The 22,889-nt window shown below is 44.6% G+C and overlaps 1 protein-coding gene across 6 annotated transcripts in view; it reads left to right on the plus strand.

Annotated features, from left to right (window-relative positions):
- TLN2 (talin 2) overlaps nucleotides 1-22,889 on the plus strand; it is a 420,556-nt gene that overhangs the window by 296,267 nt on the left and 101,400 nt on the right. For all 6 annotated transcript variants that reach the window (XM_036303702.1, XM_036303691.1, XM_036303681.1 and 3 more), the window contains 7 exons: nucleotides 2,442-2,576; nucleotides 4,832-4,960; nucleotides 7,250-7,352; nucleotides 17,036-17,244; nucleotides 18,796-18,915; nucleotides 20,179-20,376; nucleotides 21,434-21,573. In XM_036303702.1, the coding sequence (XP_036159595.1) occupies nucleotides 2,442-2,576; nucleotides 4,832-4,960; nucleotides 7,250-7,352; nucleotides 17,036-17,244; nucleotides 18,796-18,915; nucleotides 20,179-20,376; nucleotides 21,434-21,573 (1,034 nt within the window). The remainder of the gene's footprint in view (nucleotides 1-2,441; nucleotides 2,577-4,831; nucleotides 4,961-7,249; nucleotides 7,353-17,035; nucleotides 17,245-18,795; nucleotides 18,916-20,178; nucleotides 20,377-21,433; nucleotides 21,574-22,889) is intronic.

Raw genomic sequence — 22,889 nt, forward strand, 5'->3', positions numbered from 1 at the left:
ATCTCCCCTGCTGGCAGGACTGTTGAGACTGTGACAGAGCAGTGTATGCGTGTTCCAGGGTCCACTCTGTCCTGCCCTTCTTTTTCCTTTCCCTTTTTCTGTTGCTTTTTGATTTTGTTATCATTGACCCATCAGATCTTGACAAGACTAAGGCAGAGTTAGAAGTAAATAGAAATGGAGTTGGCAGGTCAGAGTTTTTACATTTTAAACTTTCTTCATGCATGCTGTGAAATGCCCTTCCAGAAGGCTGAATGAATCCAAATCTACAGTTAGCAGTGTGTGGAGCACACCTTTTGATACATCTTTTTCAAGTTGGGGAATCAAGCATTTTAAAAAAATGTTTCTGCCAGTTTGCTTGGTAAAGCTCTTATTGATTGATTTTGCATTTCCTTGTTTTTCAAAATGTTATGCATTTTTCATGTTTCAGTTGTTTGTTTTATTATGTGACATTATTCATGTTTTTTGAATAGTCATGCTGGTTTTTCTTAAATTCTCATGAATTCTTTTCTTTGTTTTGTAACTTTTTAAAAATCCTCACCCAAGGATATGTTATTGATTTTAGAGAGAGGAAGGGAGAGAGAAAAATGAGAGAGAGAGAGAGAGAGAGAGAGAGAGAGAGAGAGAAACAGAAACAGAAACATAGATCGGTTGCCTCCTACACATGTCCTAACTGGGTATCTAACCCAAAACCTAGGTATGTGCCCTGACCGGGAATCACACCTGCAATCTTTGGTGTATGGGACGATGTTCTAACTAACTAAGCCAGCCAGCCAGGGCATGAATTCTTTAAATATTAATATTCATGATTTGGCAATTAGCTTTGTTACAACTTTATAAGGACATATGTATAGCCTGTGTATTAAAACCCTTAAAAGTGTGTATACTTTTTGTTCCAGAAATTCTACTTTTAAAAGTTTATTCAAAAAATTATGACCATGTACAAAATGTTAGCTACAAAGGTGTTTATCATACCATTGTTTATTATATTGGAAAATGAAAACATGCCCAACAATACAGGATTGAGAAATATTAACAGATATATACAATGTAATACTATTAGCTATTTAAAAGATAGAATATGGCCCTGGCCAGCCTTACTTAGTGATTAGAGCATTGGCCTACACACCAGAGGGTCACGGGTTCAATACCCAATCAAGGGCACGTACCTGGGTTACAGGTTTAATCCCAGGCCCTGGTCGGGGCTCATGCAGGAGGCAGCCAATCAATGTCTCTCACATCAATGTTTCTCTCTCTCCTCCTTCTCCTTACTTCCCTCTTCCACCCTCTCTAAAAATCAATGGAAAAAATATCCTCAGGTGAGGATTAATAAAAAATTGAATATATAAAACAAGAAGTTTGAAAATAGAATAAATGTGTGATCTTATTGAAAATATATGTACATGAGCACAGACATTTCATGCATGATGAAGTTATCCTGAGTAGTGAGAAATAAAATAGGTCATTTTATTTGTTTCATTTTTGTCTGCCTATATTTTTAGACATTTTATAATTTTTGTGACTAAAGCTTTTTTAAAAAATATGTTTTTATTGATTTGAGAGAGAAAGGGAGAGAGAGAGAGAGAGAGAGAGAGAGAGAGAGAGAGAGAGAAACTGATTAGCTGCCTCCTGCACGCCCCTCACTGAGGATCAAGCCCGAAACTGGGCATATGCCCTGACAGGGAATCGAACCAGTGACTTCCTGGTGCATGGGCCAACACTTAACCACAGAGCCACACTGGCCAGGCTGTCTGCCTATATTTTTAAAAAATAATCTTTGTATATATTTCAGTTAAAGAGCTATCCTGAGAAACACAAAGAATCATATTTAATAAGAAATTCTCTTTGAAATTTGTTTTAAATGAGAATTTCAAGTCACTATCCAAATTTTACCCCTTCCCCAATGACACATCCATTTATTTATTTATTTTACATTCCTAGAATGTACTGCCTAGAGCAGCGGTTCTCAACCTGTGGGCCGCGACCCCTTTTGGGGGTCGAACGACCCTTTCACAGGGGTTGCCTAAGACCATCGGAAAACACATATATAATTACATATTGTTTTTGTGATTAATCACTATGCTTTCATTATGTTCAATTTGTAACAATGAAAATACATCCTGCATATCAGATATTTACATTACGATTCATAACAGTAGCAAAATTACAGTTATGAAGTAGCAACAAAAATAATTTTATGGTTGGGGGTCACCACAACATGAGGAACTGTATTAAAGGGTCATGGCATTAGGAAGGTTGAGAACCACTGGCCTAGAGTATCTGATTTGGGGTGGGAATTTTCGGCGGGGGGGGGGGGCATTATATATGGTTCTAATATTCCTTGTTTCAGGGAAAGTAAGTGATGGCTGAGATGTGGCCTTGCTCTTGGGGTCAACTCCCTTACTTTTCAGGAGCTGCCTTATGTTCTGCCCCTCTCTCTACAGCCTGGAAGCAAGATGGTGTCCTCCGCCAAAGCCGCAGTGCCCACGGTGAGCGACCAGGCTGCCGCCATGCAGCTGAGCCAGTGCGCCAAGAATCTCGCCACCAGCTTGGCGGAGCTGCGGACTGCCTCGCAGAAGGCAAGTGGGCCCCTTGTCACAGCGGTTAGCTCGTTGGGAATGGCGCTTTGAATTCCTTCCTGCTTGTGTAACCCGGGTGCTACCAGGGCCTGAGCACTGATGGGATGGGCATATTTCTTGTCCATGCATTTGCAATACCATTAAAGATGCCCTCCGTGTACATTGGCTTTTACCACTTTTAGCCACAGTCTCCTAGAGTTATTGTTCACCTTCTGGCTACAGATGACCTTTGTTAAACTATTTTAGGTTGCACACTTCCCCCTCCTCCCATACCCTGACAAACAGTAGTCTGTTTTCAGAGTCTTAGGGGAGCCTGGTAGTTATCAGTTTCTTGGTGCTAGGTAAATTGTGGGCCAAAGCGATCATATCTCTCCCTCATCATCTTATGAACTTAATAACAAATTTAGGCAGCAAATCTAGTTGTTTTGGCAGGGGGGGAGGGGGCGAACATTTATATTATCTTTTTGCTCTGAAAGTTTTTCACATCTTAAATGGAAGCATTCACCTTAATAAGGTCCTCAATTGAACAGGATTAGGGATTAATGAGTTTCTGTCTCTGGAACTTATTAATTACCAGAGGCCTCATTACTACACTGTTTGATGTGGCATTACCAAGACGTTCTGGCATGAATTCATTTCTCCCCACTGTAACAATCCCTGTGTAGAAACAGATAGCCGCATCCAGGAGCAAGGGAAGAAGGATAGGAGCTGAATTAATACGAACAGTGCACTGCATCACCAAAGAAAATACCCAGAGATTCAGATTATATCCAAGTAAAGTACTTTGAGCTGTGTTTCTCAAGGAGAGGTCCAGAGACCGTCTGTCCTAGGGCCAGCTGGGGCACTTAGAATGCAGGATCCTGGGCCTGGCCTCCGTAGCCGAATCAGAATATCTGGGCTTAGAACCTGAACATCTGAGCTTTAAAGGCTTTTCAGTGAGTCGTAGACACACGCACACCTCAAACTCCGGCTCTGGAGCAGTCAGCCTCCCCGTGGGTTCAAGCAAGACGGCCCACTGGGTGCAGGAAGACACTGAGAGCTTTCAAGTATTTCTGTCCTTGTTAATCCTCACTGAGGGTATTTTCCACTGCCTTTTTAGATAGAGTAGAAGGGAGGGAGGGAGATGAGAGAGAGAGAGAGAGAGAGAGAGAGAGAGAGAGAGAGAGAGAGAGAGAGGAGAACATGTAATAGACACATCAATTGGTTGCCTCCTGCATGGGCCCCGACTGGGGCCGGGGAGCCAACCTGCAGCTCAGGTACATGCCCTTGACCAGGAATCGAACCTGCAACCCTTCTGTGCGAGAGCCAATGCTCTGTCCATTTAGAAACACCAGCCAGGGCTCAAGTGTTTTTTTACTTAGTGTAAGGGTGAAGGATATCAACTCCGGAGTCAGACCACCTGTGTTCCAATTCTGGCCTTGCCGTTGACTAATTTTGTGACCCATGCAAGTTAATGAATCTCTCTGCCCCAGTTTCCTCTCTGTGCAATACCGGCACATAGAAATTAATTAGTGTTTATTGCTGCTGTTGTTAACTATTTAAAAAGGAAAGAAATTATGATTTACCAGTATTTAACACACTGTTCCATAATTATACATGCATATAATTGATTAAGATATGTATATGGGGGTGATCAACACCTTTGGAGACCAATATTTTAAATGATCAAGAGAATAAAATTTTCTTAAAACTTAAAACTTAAAATTACTAAGGAAATAAAAATCTTTCATAGTCTTCGGTATGAAAGGATAATGGTTTATAATCTAGAAATTTATAAAGAGAATCAATGAGGTTGATAAAGCTTTGGCCCCAAATCCTGGGTTTATTCATTCATTTCTTCTTCCCTTCCTTCATTTAAGTGCTCACCACGTGCTTCCCAGCCTCTCTATGCACAGCTACTGTGCTGGTTGCCCCATCTCCAGAACCCAGGCACAGTGAATAAGGGTCCTCTTAGTATGAGAAGCAAATGCACTTCAGAAAAAACAGCTTCAAGGAGACTAGAAGTCTATCCAGTTGTGAGACAGACATAACTTACTGTTTGAGGAAGTTAGGACTAAGGTTCTGACTGGGGATGATCTTCGCCCTCTCGACTGGGGATGATCTTCGCCCTCTCGGGAAATGCTTCCTGCCTGCCTCCTATTGCTGGAGTGGGACATTCACTGGGGTACATCCAGAAGGCACGTCAGATGTTGCAAAATACTGGGGACACTTTTTCCAAGCCAACTGTGTACGCATGTTCCCAACTCTGTCGACAGGCCCACGAAGCCTGCGGCCCTATGGAGATCGACTCCGCTCTGAGCACCGTGCAGACCCTGAAGAATGAGCTGCAGGACGCGAAGATGGCAGCCGCAGACAGCCAGCTGAAGCCGCTTCCCGGCGAGACGGTAAGGTGGGCTGGGGCCTGCCTTCTGTTCTAATCGTGTGAAGCGGTTTTCATTTTGGGGTTGGTGTGCCCGAATGTCAAACATTTTGAATGCAAAGCCTCAGAACAGCCACATTGCTTTAGAGCTGCGCTATGGTAGGGATCGCCCGAGGGCCCTGCTGCTGGTGCTGTGAGCACCCTTCTCGGGTCTGGCTGGGCATGACCTGGCGTGTTAGATTCACCCCTTCTCTTCATGCACAAGACACCTGCCAGTGTGGAGGCCAGCGTTCTCATCTGTGGCCTTTTTCTAAGAAGGCCAGTGCGGCTGACTAGCTGGGTTTGGAACTAGGAGTTGGGGGACATCTATACTAATGACAACAATAAAAAGAAAACGTAATTTAAAAAAATAGATGCAGCTTGTATCATCAACTCGCTATAAAGTCTCGTCTCTCCTCTCGGGTATTTTACTAGGAAATGAGTGGCAATGAGGTTATAAAGAAAAGTACAGGAGATACTCCCAATAATCATGTTTAAAAAACAAAACAAAAAAAATTTACCTAGCAGTTTTTATGTTAGGCTACCTCCTGATGCTTACATCAGGGTTTTCTCGGTTAAAGTTTACCAATCCTCCTCATTTATATGTACCTCCTTTACACACGACTGAACATCACTAATAAGATGCCACCATTTATTAAGCACTGTATACACACATAAATAAAATTTGTCCTGACAGTAACCTTAATGAGCAGGTTTTGTTAACCCCATCTTAACAGCTGAGAAGACAGGTGTAGATGTGTTCACTGTTTTGTCCAGTTATTGGCAGAATAAAGGTTTGAATTAAAGCTTGTAGTCGCTCATGTTGGGAGTGATCTCTTAAAACTGCTGCTCTTTGGGTGAACTAACACTTTTAGAATATATGGGACTTCAGGAACACCTACTTTACCATAGAGCAGTGATGGCAAACCTATGACACTCGTGTTAGAGGTGACACGTGAACTCATTTTTTTGGTTGATTTTTCTTTGTTAAATGGCATTTAAATATATAAAATAAATATCAAAAATATAAGTCTTTGTTTTACTATGGTTGCAAATATCAAAAACTTTCTCTATGTGACACGGCACCAGAGTTAAGTTAGGGGTTTTCAAAATGCTGACACACCGAGCTCAAAAGGTTCGCCATCACTGCCATAGAGCAATGTCTCGAACATAAGAAGCACTCAGAAAATATTTTTCCCATCAGGCTACCCCTAATTGTAAAGACTAGGAAACTCGGGTTAAGTCACTTAACTAAAGTCACCCAGCTACTGATGAAGTCAGGCTTGGCTCTGGGCCAGCAGTTTTACAGTGTGGTCCAGGTCTCTCCCTTTGCAAACTTCTGTGGTGCAGGGAGACCAGGAGGGGCTTGTGTGACGTGAATTCTACCTTCACATAAAATAACTGGTCAGTTAGTATGTAAGAAACACCATGTAAATTTTAAGGAAATTATTTGCCCTTAAAAAGTGTGTGTACTGTGTTATACTGTTGGCTGTAATGGACCAGGCTCTATTTTTCATCTGAAGGGCCTGCCTCTCTTGCAAAACCTGCGGGATTAGAAATGCACCGATTCTCTGATGCCTCTCTGCACCCTCGCAGTACACCCAGAAGTTCTCTTCCAGAACATTGTCCTCATCTAGTAATCAAGTAATTACCCAGACCCCAGGCCTTCACTGACTTTGTTCCATGAATTATTTATTCCGTTTACAAAGCAAGATGACATGCTGTTCATGGGAAGCAAGCACTTTGCCCATTTTCATAATCTCATTTACCACTCCAAACCTCCATTTCTATTGCATTTCCTTCTGGTTAGAGCTCCTCAAAGTATAATGATCAAATTGAGCAATGTTAATGGTCCCACAGGCCAGGAAGGTGGTACCGCTGGATGTCTGCCCGTTTCCTGCCAAGGGATAATTAATTCTCACTAAGGATTTGTTGCAGACTTTCTAAATTAGCTCTAAAGGATAATACTAATAGCTACCATTTGTTGAGTATGTACATTAATTCTCTGCACACCTTCTGAGCTAGGTATTACCATCTTAAGAAGCTGAGGCTTGGAGAGGTTCGTAACTTACCTAATCCCTCATAGTTCGCGCTTGGAGCAGGGGAGCAGGGTCCTCTCCCCCTCCCCCCGCCATCACCCCACTTCTTTGCGCCACTAGTGCATTTGTTGGGAAAGAGCTAAGGCCCTGAGTTTGGTCTGCATTATTTTTATGCTAAGATTTCATTGGGTATGTTTTTTCTTCTAAGTTCCCTCCCCGCTTGAATATTCTTGCAGCTGGAAAAATGTGCTCAGGACCTGGGAAGTACATCTAAAGCGGTGGGCTCCTCCATGGCGCAGCTCCTGACCTGTGCTGCTCAAGGCAATGAGCACTACACAGGTGAGACTCACGCCCGTCCCGATGCCATGCAGACTGCCGGGTGGGAATTCATTGACATTACGGTGAACCTGACTTTTTTTTTAGCAGCTCAACACCGTTTTCAAGGACTTTCCACATGCTTGTTACTTGGCTTAATGCTCTGCACACAAAAACCTAATAAAATATGACCCCCCCAAAAAAACTATTAGTGGATCACACCCCTATTAGACTATAAGCAAACAGTAATTATAAACTTCTGGGACTACCTGTGCATGACTCTTGAAATCTCACTAAAGAAAGGGGGAGGCAAAAAGGTCAAAGAGAATAAAAGAGGAGATTACAACAAATAAGATATCAATGAAATTTTCAACGATGGAAGGAGATAGATCAGTAATAACTGAAAGAGCCAAATAAATAAAAGCCTCAAGGTCTGCAGGGAGAGGGGTGGTTGAGTACTGGAGACGGCAGGAGTACACTGTAAGGAACAGATTGTGTAGCGACCCACTTTAGGAAAAACTCCAGGTTGTAAAAGAAAGGAAATGTTCGTGCAGTCAGAAGTAGACCCAGGAGGACAGCTGTAGCTATCTGAAATGGAAACAGGAGTTTCAATGTAAGCCCATTGCTTGAAAATATGACATTAATCAGAAGAAAGCATAAAGAACTGAGTGGCTCTAGGAGTAGGAATCGGGGAGGAGTGGGTATGGATTGTTGCTTTTGTTATTCTGTGCCACTGCTTGACGTTTTTTGTTTGTTTGAGATATACATTACTCTTGAAGTAACTATACATCCAGAAGAGAGCATACATCCTAAATGTATACCTTTATGAGTTATCACAAATATAATGCACCCCCAAACCACCATCAAGATCAAGTAATGGAACATTTTCAGCAGCTCAGTGGCATTGCTGGGTCATGGACTGTGCAGCTATTCGGCTAAGCTCCTTCCAGCAGTAACGAAGGACCCAGTTGTCCTGTAGCCTTGTCACCACTTGGTGTTGTCAGCCATGGCCATTCTGCTGAGTGTGGAGCAGCGGCACATTGTGGTTTGAATTTGTGTTTCCCTGAGGAATGGTGCAGCTGAGGACCTTTTCATTGGCCATTTGGGTAACTTCTTTTGTGAAGTGCCTGTTCATGTCTTTTGTACATTTTTAAAAATTTGAATTTTCTATCCTTTTCTTATTTGTTTGTATGAATTCCATGTGGCTTAGGTATATTCTTGTGTCTTGGCTTACCTTTTCACTCTCATAAAGGTGTTTGCTGAAAAACAAAATTTAAATTTTAAAATAGTCCAGTTTACACTTCTTTTCCTTTATGTTTAGTACTTTTTCCTTTAAGTTAGTACTTAAAATTGTGCCTTTCCAAAATCATGAAGATATTCTCCTCTGTTACAGTCTAGAAGTTTTATTGTTTTACTCCTTACATTTAGAAGTGTAGTCAATCTGGAATTGAGTTTTGTAGACGTGCAAATAGGGTCCTGCTTTAGTTTTTTTTCCCCCACATGTTTATGCATTTGACCCAGCACTACTTTTTGAAACCCAGTAGTCTGTAGTGCCACTTCATTATAAATTAAATGAGCACATGTATGTGCAAGTCGGTCTCTGACCTTTTGTTTCTTTTCCATTGCTTTAATTGCCTGTTCTTAGTATCACACTTTCCTAATTACTACAGTTTTATATATACTGAGTGTTAATATCTAATAATGTAAGTCCTCCAACACTGTTGTTCTTCCTCAGGTTAGTATTGACTATTCTTGGCCCTCCATATTCCACATCAGTTCTAGAATCAGCCTGTCAGTTTCTACCCACCCACCCCAAATACCCTGTGTTTTTTTTTTAATTGAAGTTACATGAATCAGTTTGGGGTAAATGACAAATTATTGACTTTTTATCACAGTCTTCTAATCTGTGAATGGGGCATGTTCTTCCATTTATTTAGATTTTCCTTTCTCTCAGTACTGTTATATAGTTTTCTGCATAGACTCTTTTTCATTATAGTGTGCATGATGCATCCTTTCCCATCCTTTTACTTTGAACTTTTCTGAGTGCTTATATTTAATGTATATCCTGTCAGTATCATGTAGCTGCTCTTTGGTGGAGGGAGAAGTTCTTATTTTGTGTGACAGTCTTTTTTTCCCAATTGGGATATTTGATCTATTTACATATACTGCAATTACTGATCATATTGGAGTTTGATTCTATCATCCTACTATTTTCTTTATGTCCTAGCTGTTCTAGGTTCCTTTTTCTCCCCTTTCTTGCTTTCTTTAAGATTTATATGTATTTGTTCAATTCTATTTCTCTCCCTTTGATTAACTTGTTAGTTGTACATTCATTGAGTATTACAGTTTTTTAAAGTCTAATATAATTTACCATGTTTACCTCTTTCCAGACAGTGCAAGAATCTTGGGACACTTAAATTATATTTACATTTTTTCCAACTCATTCATTGCTGTGTGTTTTAATTCCACATACATTTTAATTCCTCAGTTCAGGCTCAGTATTGCTTCCTGCAGCAGGTATAGATTGATTCACTCCCATGTTTATCTCCATTGCTCTTCATTCCTTCCTATATCTCTCTGTTCTTCCACCTGGGCTTATTTCCATTCTACATGAAGACCTTCTTTCATTATTCCCTTTACTCTGAGTCTACTGTGACCAATTCCTTCAGTTTTTGTTTTTCTAAAAATGCCTTTGTTTAGCCTTTAATTTTGGTGGATAATTTCAATTACTATAAAATTTTAGGTTGGCAGTTATTTTCTTCCAGCCTTTGAAGATGTTATTCCATTGTCCTCTGGCTTCCTTTATTTCTCTTGTGAAGTCAGCTGTCAGTTTACTCTTCTAAAGGTAATGTGATTTTATTTTTCCCCTCTACTTGCTTTTTGAATTTTCTCAGCCTTTGATTTTCAAGCAATGTCCCCAGAGGAATTTTCTTGCATATTTATCCTGCTTTGGGTTGTAGTACTTCTTAAAAGTGGGATTTGTTGTCTTACCAAAGCTTTTTTTTTTAAAACTTTCAACCATTGTATCTTCAAATATTGCTTCTGCTCCCCCTCCCCTTTTTTTGTCTTCTTTGTAGAGTTCAGTTACCACTTAAGTTAGTCATTTTCACTGTTTGGTGTGTCTCCTATGCTCTTTTCTATATTTTCCATAATTTTTCTTATTATTTTTTAATCCTCCCGTGACGATATGTTTTTTATTTATTTTAGAGAGGGAGGAAGGGACACACACACACACACACACTGATGTGAGAGAGAAACATTGATTGGTTGCCTCCCATATGTGCCCTGACCGGTATCGAACCCACAACCTAGGCAGGTGCTCTGACTGAAAATTGAACCTGTAAGCTTTTGGTGTACAGGACAACGCTCCAACTGAGTCACCCAGCCAGGATCCACCTTTTCTTCTTTTTGCTTCATTCTTGATTTTTTCTTTTGATTTATCTGCAGCTCATGATTTTTCTCTTTAGTTGTGTTTATTCTGCTTTCATCCCCTTCTGTGGAGTTTTTTATTTTAAATATCATATATTTCAGCATTATTAGAGCCATTTGATTGTTTTCTTATCGTTTCCATTTCCCTGCTGGAACTCTCTCTCTTATCATCGAATTTCTTCAACATCTTTATCGCAGTTATTAAATGTCCAGTCCCAATAATTCCAATATCAGAATCATGTATGGACCTGTTTGTATTGTCTGGGTTTTTTCTCCTCTTTGTTTTCAGCCACTGGTCTTTACCTCCTGGTGTGAGATATATATCTATATATCAACATAACTATATTATCTATATCTATATCTATATCTATATCTATATAGATATATGTATCTATCTATCTATCTATCTATCTATCTATCTATCTATCTATCTATCTATATTGCTAATCATTGGCATTTACATTGTAGAGATAATTTGAGGCTCCAGCTTGTGTTTCTTTCCGTACAGAGGATTATTCTTTGCTCCCAGCAGGTGGTTAAGATAGGGGCAGATCACCGTAATATGAAGAGGGACTGAACTGATTGGAGATAGTGCAGTCTATTTCCAGCTTTCCTTTTAGCGGGGAGTCCTTTGTGCCTCCCATCCAAACATCTGTGGTGTTTACCAGGACATCACTGTTTCTTGGGCTCAGAACTGTGCTTTTATTATCTTCCCAGACCCATGAGATTTCAGGAAGCTCTGCTCAGCTTCTCAGCTTCTGGACGATAGTTTACAAATTTAAAAATGCCTTGAGGACAAATGCAACATTGCACTCACTTCTCTGTGCTTTCATTCTTTGTTTACTCATCAAGGTAAAGCTCATGCCTTGGTGTCTTTACAATGCCTTCAAACAGATGTTTTTGTATGTATGTTTTTCCAGTGTTTCTAGTGGTTTTTCTGAGAGATGGTTCATCTGCAATAAGTTATTCGGCCATTACTATAAGCAAAATCCTCTTTCATTTTTAAAATAGCTATGTGCATTTATTGCTTGGAAAATAAGAGCACAGTAGGAGTTATGGCACAACATAATATAGTGCCTGCAAAGAAAAGAATGTACAGTTCTGTTAATGGGAGGGTAAGGGACATTTTCAGAGTGGAGTTGACACCTGGGGTTTTAAGGATTGTTTAGGGCTCATTAAGCATTCAAGGAGAAGGAAAAGTATATATAAATTCTTAAAAGCATAGGGCATAGGAGAGGTTTAAGTTTCAAGAATTTCTAAACTTTCCTGAAACCTTGCCAGAATTTGTCTGGATGATGAAATGCATTGTTAATGGAGCAAAGACTGTTTTACACCTTACATCATCTGACACTGATAACATTCAGGATGACAGACTGTCTCGCTGGTGTCTGAAAAACCACCTAAAGGTAGCGCCATTCATTTTGGCAGTGGGAACAGCACCTATGAAGTCCCAAAGGTGAGAGAGAAAGGAAGGCTGACCAAATGAACTGAGAAAGGGTCCAGCAAAAGGCAAGGAGGGGAGGCGTGAGAGGATAAGGCTGGAAAGGTAGGCTGGGGGGTCTGATCCTAAAGGCCTCCTACGCCAATTTGAGTCATTTGAAATTTAACCTAAGAGCATGTGAAAACATTGAAGAGTTTTCCCCCACGGATACAGTTTACATTGCCTTTTAGAGAAGTTGCTCTTCCTCTTGTGGGCAAATAAGTTGGAGGGAAACAAAGTTTGGAGGCAGGGAGACCAGTGAGAAGGCTATTGCATGCATCCGCATGAGGGGTGGTAGTGAAGGCGAAGAGGCGGGTTAAAGAGAGACCTGACCGTTGGTGACTGGCTGGGAGTGGCAGGATGGGAGTAAGGAAGGACAGCTTGTACCACGGCCTGATAGATGAACAAGGAGATGTTGGAATCCCTGCGATGGAAATGCAGGACCATTGGCGGGCATGCTGGATGCCAGGTTCACTTCAGATGCTCTCTGTTTGAAGTGGCTGCAGCATATCCAAGTAGAAGTACCCATTAGGCAGCTAGATATTTGCCTCTGGACCTCAGTAGAGAAGGCTGGGATAGAGATGAAGATGTGTTAATGTTTAATAAAATTATAATGATTGAAACAGTGGAGATATATTTGCCTGGGGCGGGGGGAGGGGAGTGGTAGGGTGAGAAAAGTATATCAGATGGAACCGTGAGGCGCTCAAATATATTGAAGAAGGCCGAGCAATAGAAACCTTCAAAAGAAATGAGAACATGCAGCCCTGGAGAGAGGAAACTCGGAGAGAGGGATGTCTCTAGAGCTAGAGAGGTAGTTGCTGCCCAGACAGTTACCTACGAGAGACTTAAGGAACACCCACTGGCTTTAGGAAGAACAGGGCCCTGCTCTCCCTGTTGAAGGCAGGAAAGTTAAAGAATGGATGGGAAGCAAGGAGAGAGAGCGAATGGCAGCCTCGCTCTGGGCCTCAGTTCCCTGGTCCACGGTCAAGGTGTGTGGGACTCAGAAGTTACAGAAGCTGCCACAGGGCTGGATTCTAACGCAGACATGCATTTGTTTGGCCAGTGCAGTATTCCAAATGTATTTCTGATCAGCCGGATACAATTCCATAGGCAGATGCCTTTCCACATCCCTTGGGACAGATGAAAACTCTGCCATGCTTGGTTTTAACCTTGTGAGTTTGCTATGTGGTCTAATGCTGTCTACACACAATCTACATGAATTCTGATCAAGAATAACTACAAAAAATCCCACTATCTTTTATATCACGGACGTGGCTTCTTAAGACTCTGTTACCGAATGTAATTTAAGACCCAGGAGGCAAGAATTCTGGGGAAGTGATGTGTGTCTTCAAAGGACTGTGGGTTTGAAACAGTGGCCGGCTTTCCTGTTTCCCACGGCAGCTCCGGCACGGTAGTGCGCGCCTGACTGTGGAGCAGTCTCATTTGGAGGGTGGTGTTTGCTTGAGGACCAGCTCTGACGATTCTCTTCCTTACTTTGTGGATGCTGCTGTGAAATCTGCCATGGACAGCCCGAGATGTTCCCTGGGCTCCCAGCCTCTGGCGGCCTTGTTCCATCCTTTTGATGGTGTGGCCTCCTCTTCCTGGGAAACCTGACCCCTCCAAAGAGAACCCGGGATGTGCCCTGAGGTTTCATGCTGAGTCCTTGGTAGAAAACATGTGGATGGACAAGCATCAGCTTGCAGAACTCCGTTCCTCTGGTTTCTGCCTTTTAAAAAAATGGTCTTGTTTCAGTAAATGACTTTTGCATAAACATGACTTTCCTTATTGTATATGATAAATGTTTTTATTCTTCCAAAGTCATATACACCTCTAATAGAAATGGATTCAGTTCATACGACAAAGAGGAGGGATCTAAAAGCCACAGGCTATGATTTTCAACAGTCAGAGCTGTGATCTCAGCTTCCCCTAACACTTGTGGGAAACTGAGGCAACAGTCTAGGCCGCCCAGCTAACGAGCAGCAGAGCCAGAGCTAGGTGAGGTCTTAACCACACCTCCTCTGCAGCCCTTCTGCACAGGGAATCCTTCCGGCCTGGGCCCGAGCTTAACTGTAAAGTAGAATGGCTGTTTTATGCAGCTTGCTTCTCTCCGCCACCTTCGCTTTATTATCTTCGTGTTTTCTCTCCTGGCCTTCTCCTCTGCCTCAGAAAGCACTTTGTTCAAAGTCTTTGATTCTGCGTGTTGCACACGGAAGTGCCATGTGAGAAGCAGTGGACTGCGGTTTTGTAACCTGCCTTGCTTAGGTTGTAGAGTTATGTCCCAGCTGTGTGGCTTACTAACATTTACAGGTCAGCAAGTCTGCAGTGCTGTACAGTTGTCTTGTCTTCTGGAGCTGGGCCTTTTGCACTCTTCATTGTGTTACGGGCCCTCATCATCCTCAACAAGAAGAGGACCACCCGCCGTGTCTGTCGATTCAGCCGAAGCAGTGGCTGGTAACGGCCACACGCAGTGGCCCCCAGAGACCGTCCAGCCAAAGCCTTTAGAAAAAATTGATTTGTGTATTTTTCATGCCGATGTTATATGCTTTAACAAGATCCCTCATTGTTCTCTATCTCAGAGAGCACTGTGCAGAGAGTCTGACCTAGAAGTTAGAAGACCTCAGGTCTGGCTCTGGTGCTGCCTCTAAAAGCGTGTTCATGGACAAGTGCTGGGCCTCGTCTATGAGACGGTTCAGAGATGAGCTCTAAGGTCGGCTCTTCTGTAGCCTCGGGATTCTCAGGTGCCTTTGTCACGTGCTCTGAGCATTCCCAGTCGTCATCCTCTTCTTGGGTTGCAAAGGACTAGGTGCCGTGTAGGAAGGCTCATGTTCATCCTGCAGGAAGTGGCGCCAGAGTTTTTAAGGAGCAGTTTATACTCGTAGTTTATCACCAAATCCCAGCATCTGTAGGAGTGAATTGAAAGGTGAACAGGCCTCTCACAAAAGAGGAGATCCCAATGGCCATTAAGTGAGAAAGTGCTCAATATCATTACTCACTAGAGATATAAAAATTAATCCTCAGGGAGAGGCACCTGCACACCCACCAGAATGGCTAAAGTAAAAAATCTGACAATAGCAAGTTTCACCTAGGATGCAGAGCAACTGGAACTCTCATACATTGCTGGTGGAGTGCATCATGGTAAAAAACATTCCGAAAAAAAGCTTTGTAGTACTTCTAAATTTACACTTACTCTGTGACCCAGCAATTGTGTTTCTACGTTTATATTTTAAAAAAACAATTCCATATGTCAACTTAAATGCATGTACAAGAACTTCTTGGTAGCTTTATTTATAGTAGCCCAAACAGAAAACAATCCAAATGTCCATCAGCAGAAGAATGCATAAACAGATGTTGATGTGTTCATGTAAATGGAATACTACACATCAAGAAAACGGAATGAACGGCTATGGGTAACAACATGGGTGACTCTCACAGCATTATGGTCCGAGAAAGAAACCAGATATAAAAGGATACATACTGTGTGGTTCCATCAACGTGGAGTTTAAGAACAGGTAAAACCAGGCAAAAGTGATAGAAACTAGAATAGCAACGACCTCTGGTGTGAGAGGACATTGACTGGGAAAGGGCACGAGTGATGTGATTGTTCTATGTCTTCATCTGGAGGACAGATATATGTAGATGGATATTGAAGTAGAAAGTCACTGAGCTGCCCATGGAGACATGTTCACTTATTGTATACTAGGCGCCCAATGCACGAATTGGTGCACCTTGAAAGGAACTGTGGACCGCGAGGCTGCGGTGGGCACAGGGGCGGGTCTTGGCCCATCCTCCACACTCCCGTCCTGCCCCTCCTGCAACCACCCCGGTCCCAGGTCTGCTGGCAGCCTCGCTCCCGCCACCGCCGCCGCTGCCCCTACACGCTGGCAGGGCCCACTCGCACCCGCTGATGGTGTGGAGCAATTGGGGCCTACACCAGTAGCGGGTGTGAGCAGGGCCGGTACCATTAGTGAGTGTGAGTGGCGGCTACTGTCTGATCACCCCTCAGGAGCAGGGGTAGGTGGAGAAGCCCTCGGGGCTGTCAGGGCCGGCAGCCGCCACTTGCACCTGCTGACAGCCCCGAGTGATGGGACCGGCACCAGGCATTGGCAATGGGTGTGAGTGGCGGCTCCAGCGCGGCCGGCCACTGGTGCAAACAGGACCGGCACCAGCAGCAGGTACAAATGCCGGGCGGGACCGCAGCATGTGGGAGCAAAAAATTTTCAGTAACCACCAGAGGCTTGCCCCAATGACAGCAACTGGTGCCCCACCTTTGTCTTGCACCCCCGCTCACCTGCTCCACTATCCCACCATGGCCAACACCCACCATGTTCCGCACTCTGCCACCTGCTGCCAACACCCACCATGTTCTGCACACGCCCCCTGGTTGTCAACGCACATCATAGCAACTGGTTGTTCAGTTGTTTCACCGTCCCGTCTATTTGCACATTAGGGTTTTATATATATAGATAAGCTTATGCCCCAATCAAAACAATTGAGAAGAAAGGTGGGTTTGAATGAGTCTCCTGTGTGTGATCCCATGCACTTGGTGTTCTGGGTCTAGGAGCAATGGGGCAGTGGGGGTGAGGGGAACCAGAGGGAAATAGTTTTCAGCATGGCATTTGTTAGAATATCTCTCTTGGATTGGTCCAGAGCCAGTGGTGTGGGCGACTTCTTTGAGAAGCACAGCAAGTCAAATTTTATAATAAGGAATCTGGATCTCAGGTGTGCCACTCTTCTTTCTAGGAGGCTCCAGTCTAGAGGTTTACTCCCAAGTATGACTTTAGATGGCTTTTATCCACAGGGGTGGCAGCTAGAGAGACGGCCCAAGCTCTGAAGACACTGGCCCAGGCTGCCCGTGGAGTGGCTGCATCAACGAGTGACCCCGCAGCTGCACACGCCATGTTAGATTCTGCTCGCGATGTGATGGAGGGCTCGGCCATGCTCATCCAAGAAGCCAAGCAGGCCCTGATTGCTCCTGGAGATGCAGAGAGTCAGCAGAGGCTGGCCCAGGTGAGGCCCGGAATGGTGGTCGTCACTAAAGTGGATGTGTCAGCAGGCTCCCTCCTGGGCATTCTTCTGGTGTGAACACTTACTCAGTGGGTGTTTCCAGGACCTTCCAAAGTACCATAACAATGCTGCCCTTACCTACATGATACTCACTTTTGAAAAAAAAAAATAGTATTTTTTTATTGATTTCAGAGAGAGAGAGAGAGAGAGAAACATCAATGATGAGAGAATTATTGATTGTCTGCCTCCTGCACACCCCCTACTGGGGATCGAGCCTGAAACCCGGACATGTGCCCTGGCCAGGAATCAAACCCTGACCTCCTGGTTCATAGGTTGACGCTCAACCACTGAGCCACACCAGCCAGGCCTTAATACCTACTTTAGTACGTCTTGCCTAGTAGCCAACATAATGTACCAACAGAGAGTATGGGGGACTTTACTTTGTTGAAATCTGCCCTTGGAGCTTTAGGAGTCAGGACACAACCTGTTTGCTTTGGGCCTACATATGCTCAAGGGTATTCCGCTTCCTAGCCTGGGAGATAAGGTGGATGTACTTGCTCTGACCACTCGGAGTTTTAAACTCTGACTCTCTCCTGCCTCTTAGGAGGAGTCTTCAACTACCTGATGCACCTAGTTGGCTAGAGACTTTCTGGGCGAAGTTCTACACCAGTCACTAGGAAGAAGATGCTTTAGATTATTTGTTTGCGGGTAGTTTTATTGCGCGCTTACAGGTGGCGTGGGCCATTTTTGCTAATTTTTTGCAAAAAAAGGCAACGTTCAGTAAAATTACGATAACTTTAGTTTACGTATTTATACGTTACCCGCATTCTGCTAGTCTATAAAAAACGTATTAATACGTGTCCCGCGCTCTACTACACTGGTAGAACGTATAAATACGTAAAACGTATAAATACGTTTCCCGCATACAATGTGTTAAAGGGATTGGCATAACCCACATCTTAAGGTCTTGCCCTTTAACTGAGGATACCAAAGAGTACAAACAGGGAGCCCTCACACATGCTTGAAAGGCATCCTGTGGGCACCTCCAGGTGGGTCTGGAAGTGCTCTGAGCGGGCTACCTGCCCTCGGGCAGTGAGGCTTGGGGCTGATGACTCAGAGGGTCACTGAGCAGGAATCAGCCACAGTCCCATAAACTGTGATCCAGAGAACTCCAGGCCTGCTTCCACCTCTGTGATCCCTGCAGGGCTCTCAACAGGGGAAATCTTTCTGTTTCTCTTGGTATCAGACATCTTTGTTTAGCACCTGACATGATATTGGCAAGCTCAGAGTTTGAATCGCAGAGTCAGACTTAGCCTGGCTCTGGGGAAAAGCAGGGTGTACTGTCTCAGTGTGTCAGACCCTTTGCCAAGACAGGATATTTACCGCAGCGAGCGGCCAGAGGAGGAGATTTAAGGGTAAACAGTGTCAGGAAGATGCTGGTGGACCATTTCCCCATCTTTTTTCAGCTCTGCATACTGTCACTGCTCATTTCCAACACGTGCAAAAATGTACGGAAAGCCGCTTTCTTACAGAGCTTTTCTCCTGTGTACGCAGGTGGCCAAGGCCGTCTCGCACTCCCTGAATAACTGCGTGAATTGCCTCCCTGGGCAGAAGGATGTGGATGTGGCCTTGAAGAGCATCGGGGAGTCCAGCAAGAAGCTACTTGTGGACTCGGTGAGAGGTTTGGGGTTGGGAAGGGGCCTTGGGAAATGGAGCTCACTGCGGGTGTGAGTAGGGTCTTCTCTCCCCCAGGGGGCCTCTGAGAGCCAACCTCTCCTTTTGGAGGCTGCTATTCCTGCCCGTCTGCCTTTTCCTTGTTTGGCTTTCTGCTCAGTGAAGTTTCCAGATGGAGCTTTTAAAGTTTACTTTTTCTTGGAACCCATTTGCCATTTGCTCTTGGGTCATCCCAGTGAGACAGGAAAGGAGGGAATAGATGATCATCTGACTTCTTATCAGGCCATCTGGGATGATGACGATCAGGCAATGGAGGGACATGTGTCCCAAGATTCACTAAAGGAGAGGTAGTGTGAGGGGTTTCACCTGGGACCTGTTTTCTTCCCTGTTCTGTGAGCCTCCTTCTGGGAGGCATGTGCCTGTTTATCTTTGTTTCTTTTCTGTCTGGTACCCAGCATGTGCCAGGTGTGCAAGCAGTGCAGGCGGTGTGACAGTGAGAGTCTAGCCCAGGGGTGGGCAAACTTTTTGACTCGAGGGCCACAATGGGTTCTTAAACTGGACCGGAGGGCCGGAACAAAAGCATGGATGGAGTGTTTGTGTGAACTAATATAAATTCAAAGTAAACATCATTACATAAAAGGGTACGGTCTTTTTTTTCAATAGTTTTATTCATTTCAAACGGGCCGGATCTGGCCCGCGGGCCGTAGTTTGCCCACGGCTGGTCTAGCCTCTCTCTGCAACTTTTCATGTACAGTCATAGTTCTGCTGGTGACGGTTCTGTTCTATAGCCAAGCTATATTATGAGCAAAGGCCACTCATAAAAATGGATGGCTGTTAGTCTGGAGGAATAGGAGTGGGAGGTTACTGGCATCAGTGTTTTAGTTCTGGAGAGCTGAAGGTTTGAGAGCTTCCGCCTAAGAGACAACAGAGAGCTGTGCTTCAGAGAGTGAGTCCTGGAGGCAGATTGCCCAGGTGTGAGTCCTGACTGTGCCACTTCCACTTCGGAGACCATAGCCCCTGAGGATGGCTGTTTTACTGTTTTTAGAACCACAGTGTCTAGCACTGAATAGGTACTCAATAAATGTAAATGGGTGAATGAATGCATATATGTTGAAGGCCAAATTTAACGTGAGCTCAGGCCGCACAGAGCCTTCAGCCTCAGTGACTTAGAACACATCCCTGGAGAATCTGTCCACAGTCCCTTCCTCTATCCCTCTCATGCAAAGGGAACTTCTCACGGGCTGTGCCTTTTGTTCCCCACAGTTACCTCCAAGCACGAAGCCGTTCCAGGAAGCCCAGAGCGAACTGAACCAAGCAGCGGCCGACCTGAACCAGTCTGCTGGGGAAGTGGTCCATGCGACCCGGGGGCAGAGCGGGGAGCTGGCTGCGGCCTCCGGGAAGTTCAGTGATGATTTCGATGAATTCCTCGATGCTGGCATTGAGATGGCGGGCCAAGCTCAGGTGGGTGTGTGTGGGTGTGGTGGGGGGCAGTCTGGAACTGACGCTCACCTCTCTACTCCAACGGACAGGCCAACCTTGAGGCCGATTGGGCAAATAGGAACGGTGCACCTGTCCACAGGCTACCCTGTTGCGTTCTTTTTGCCGCTGAGGAAGCTCCGTGATCTCACCGGAGAGGCATCCCCAAGATGCTATCAGCTTCTGTGTGAGGTGATTTTTGGAGGTGGGGAACAATTCCCACAGACCTCCAGCAAAATGCTTCACTTTATTTACATCTTTTGGAGGGAGGGTGGTCAGAGGAGGGGGGGAATGTTTAGCCGAGATTAGTATAGCTCCACATCCTGTGCTTTGAGTGTGGTAATAGAGTAAAAAGCCGTGTTGTTGAGGTTCGGCGGGCCCATCTAAAGGGACGGTATCTAATACTGAGTCAGAGGATTAAAAATCACCTCCTCCAGATGAACAGATAAACTCCTGGTTTAGAACAAGGGAGCATGACTGGTCTGGTGTCAGCCTGCAGAGCTGTTTCCCCTGTGCTCCTGCGATCTCTCTAACAGAGCTACCCAGGGTGCTTCTTGCTCTGTTATCTACAGAGGGTGAGAAATGTGCCCTCTCCCGGGTCAGGGAACTTCTGGGATGCAGTCAGCTCTGCTTGTTGAGACAGGGCTGGCCGCCTGTGCCAGGCTGAGACAGACGGCCCCTCGACAACTCCAGCATTGTTGAGCAAGACGCTGGCCTGTGGCCTGGCCTGTGCACTGTGCGCGTGGTCGCTCCCCCCTCCCTCCCCCTCCCTCTAATGCCTCCACTTGTGAGATAGCACAGCTCTTGGCTGACCCACTTGGGGAGGAATTTCTGTCCTGTTTTGTGACTCTTGGTCTGGGTATCTGTCTGGGGAAACGTAGACACCACTCAGTGTCCCAACAAGTTAGGCATCTGCAAACTAATTGGGCTTAATTCAATCTATGTAGATACCTTGCTTCTATCCCGAGACGCTGCTCCCAGCGCTCGCTTGCTAGGAGAGATGGAGCATCCCTAGTTACTCTGGCCCCTCTTGACCTTCCAGACCAAAGAAGACCAGATCCAGGTGATCGGGAACCTCAAGAATATCTCTATGGCATCCAGCAAGCTGCTGTTAGCTGCCAAGTCTCTCTCTGTGGACCCAGGAGCCCCCAATGCGAAAAACCTCCTCGCTGCAGCTGCAAGGTGAGAGCTGAATGAAATGGGCTTCTCATGTGTTGATAAGCAGGGTCGGTGTTTGCGGATATGCTGGCATCCTGCTGCTTTTGCTGTGCAAAGGATTGGTGTCACCCTGGTGCTGTCAGAGGGGGAGCCCGGAGTGGTGGAAATTCTAGGGTTTCAGTAAACTGGCTCATTTTCATGTGCTTTCCCGTTTGCAGGAACCTGTCTTCTCCTCCAGCCTTTTCCATTGGCCTTGCTTAGACTTAAGACCCTCAATGATTTATAAGTCAATTTTTTAAAAAAGAGTGCTATGTTTTTCAGATTATGAAAGCAATATATGCTTGTTGAAAAACAACTCAGAAAATACTGAAAAATATATTTTTTTAAAAGAAAAGAAAATGATACTCAACTAGCCAGTCCTCATTTCTTGAGCACTTGCCTGTCCGCCTGGCAGCAATGTTAGTTAGATGGATGGAAACATGTTCAGTCTGCCCCATGCAGAGCGATTCTTGTTTAGGGTGAACGGGGTGGCCGTGGGAGTAAATAGTTCTTGGAAGTACATTAAAACAGGAATCTGCGTTTTGGATGATGTCATTGTTCTTCTTTCCTGTTGTTCCCACCCAGGAAGTGGGTGATACAATACAGTGCCTGCTCCAGGGCACCTGTGGCTATGAGTTCGGTATCCAGTGAGTGAAGGCTAGTGTGCAGAGAAACTGTCGTGACCACCAGGAAACTCCTCACCTTACTCTCCTGTCCCGAATAGGGAGGGCGTTTCTGCTGCTGTGGTGGTGTGGGCAGGTTTTCTTGGCATCCTCACATGTACAGGAAAGCTGGCAGCAGGAAGAGATTAAATGCAAAACAATTTGGATCTAAAGCCTAATTGGGAACTTTTCAAAATGGGCAGATGACTGGTTTTTAAAAAGCATAGCTTCAATTCTACATTGTTAAACTTGGTCTTATGAGTTTACTCCTTCGTTTTTCTATGGCTTTCTCTCCCGGGAGCTCAAAGGCTGTTTGTTAAGTTGTCAGAGTCAGGAGGCCTGAATTACAGTCCAGGCTTTATTGCTTACTAACTAGGTTACATCGTCGGGTCCCTCACCTGCCTAAACTTTCCCGTCTGCAAAGTGGGGGTGTGCACATCATCCTGAACGTCTTCTCAGTTCTCAGGATATGCGATGCCATGTACTAATGGTGAAAACCTGGCTCTGGTCCCCGCATGGCTTGTAGTGCTATTTTTGGGGGGGCAGATTAGACACTATCATTGCAGTGCCTCTGAAAATCCTCGAGTTTCTTCATTTATTCCCAAATACATACTTTAGCTTCAAGCAATAGCTAGAGCC

The sequence above is a fragment of the Myotis myotis genome, unplaced genomic scaffold (genome assembly GCF_014108235.1).
Source record: "Myotis myotis isolate mMyoMyo1 unplaced genomic scaffold, mMyoMyo1.p scaffold_m19_p_1, whole genome shotgun sequence".
NCBI lineage: Eukaryota > Metazoa > Chordata > Mammalia > Chiroptera > Vespertilionidae > Myotis > Myotis myotis.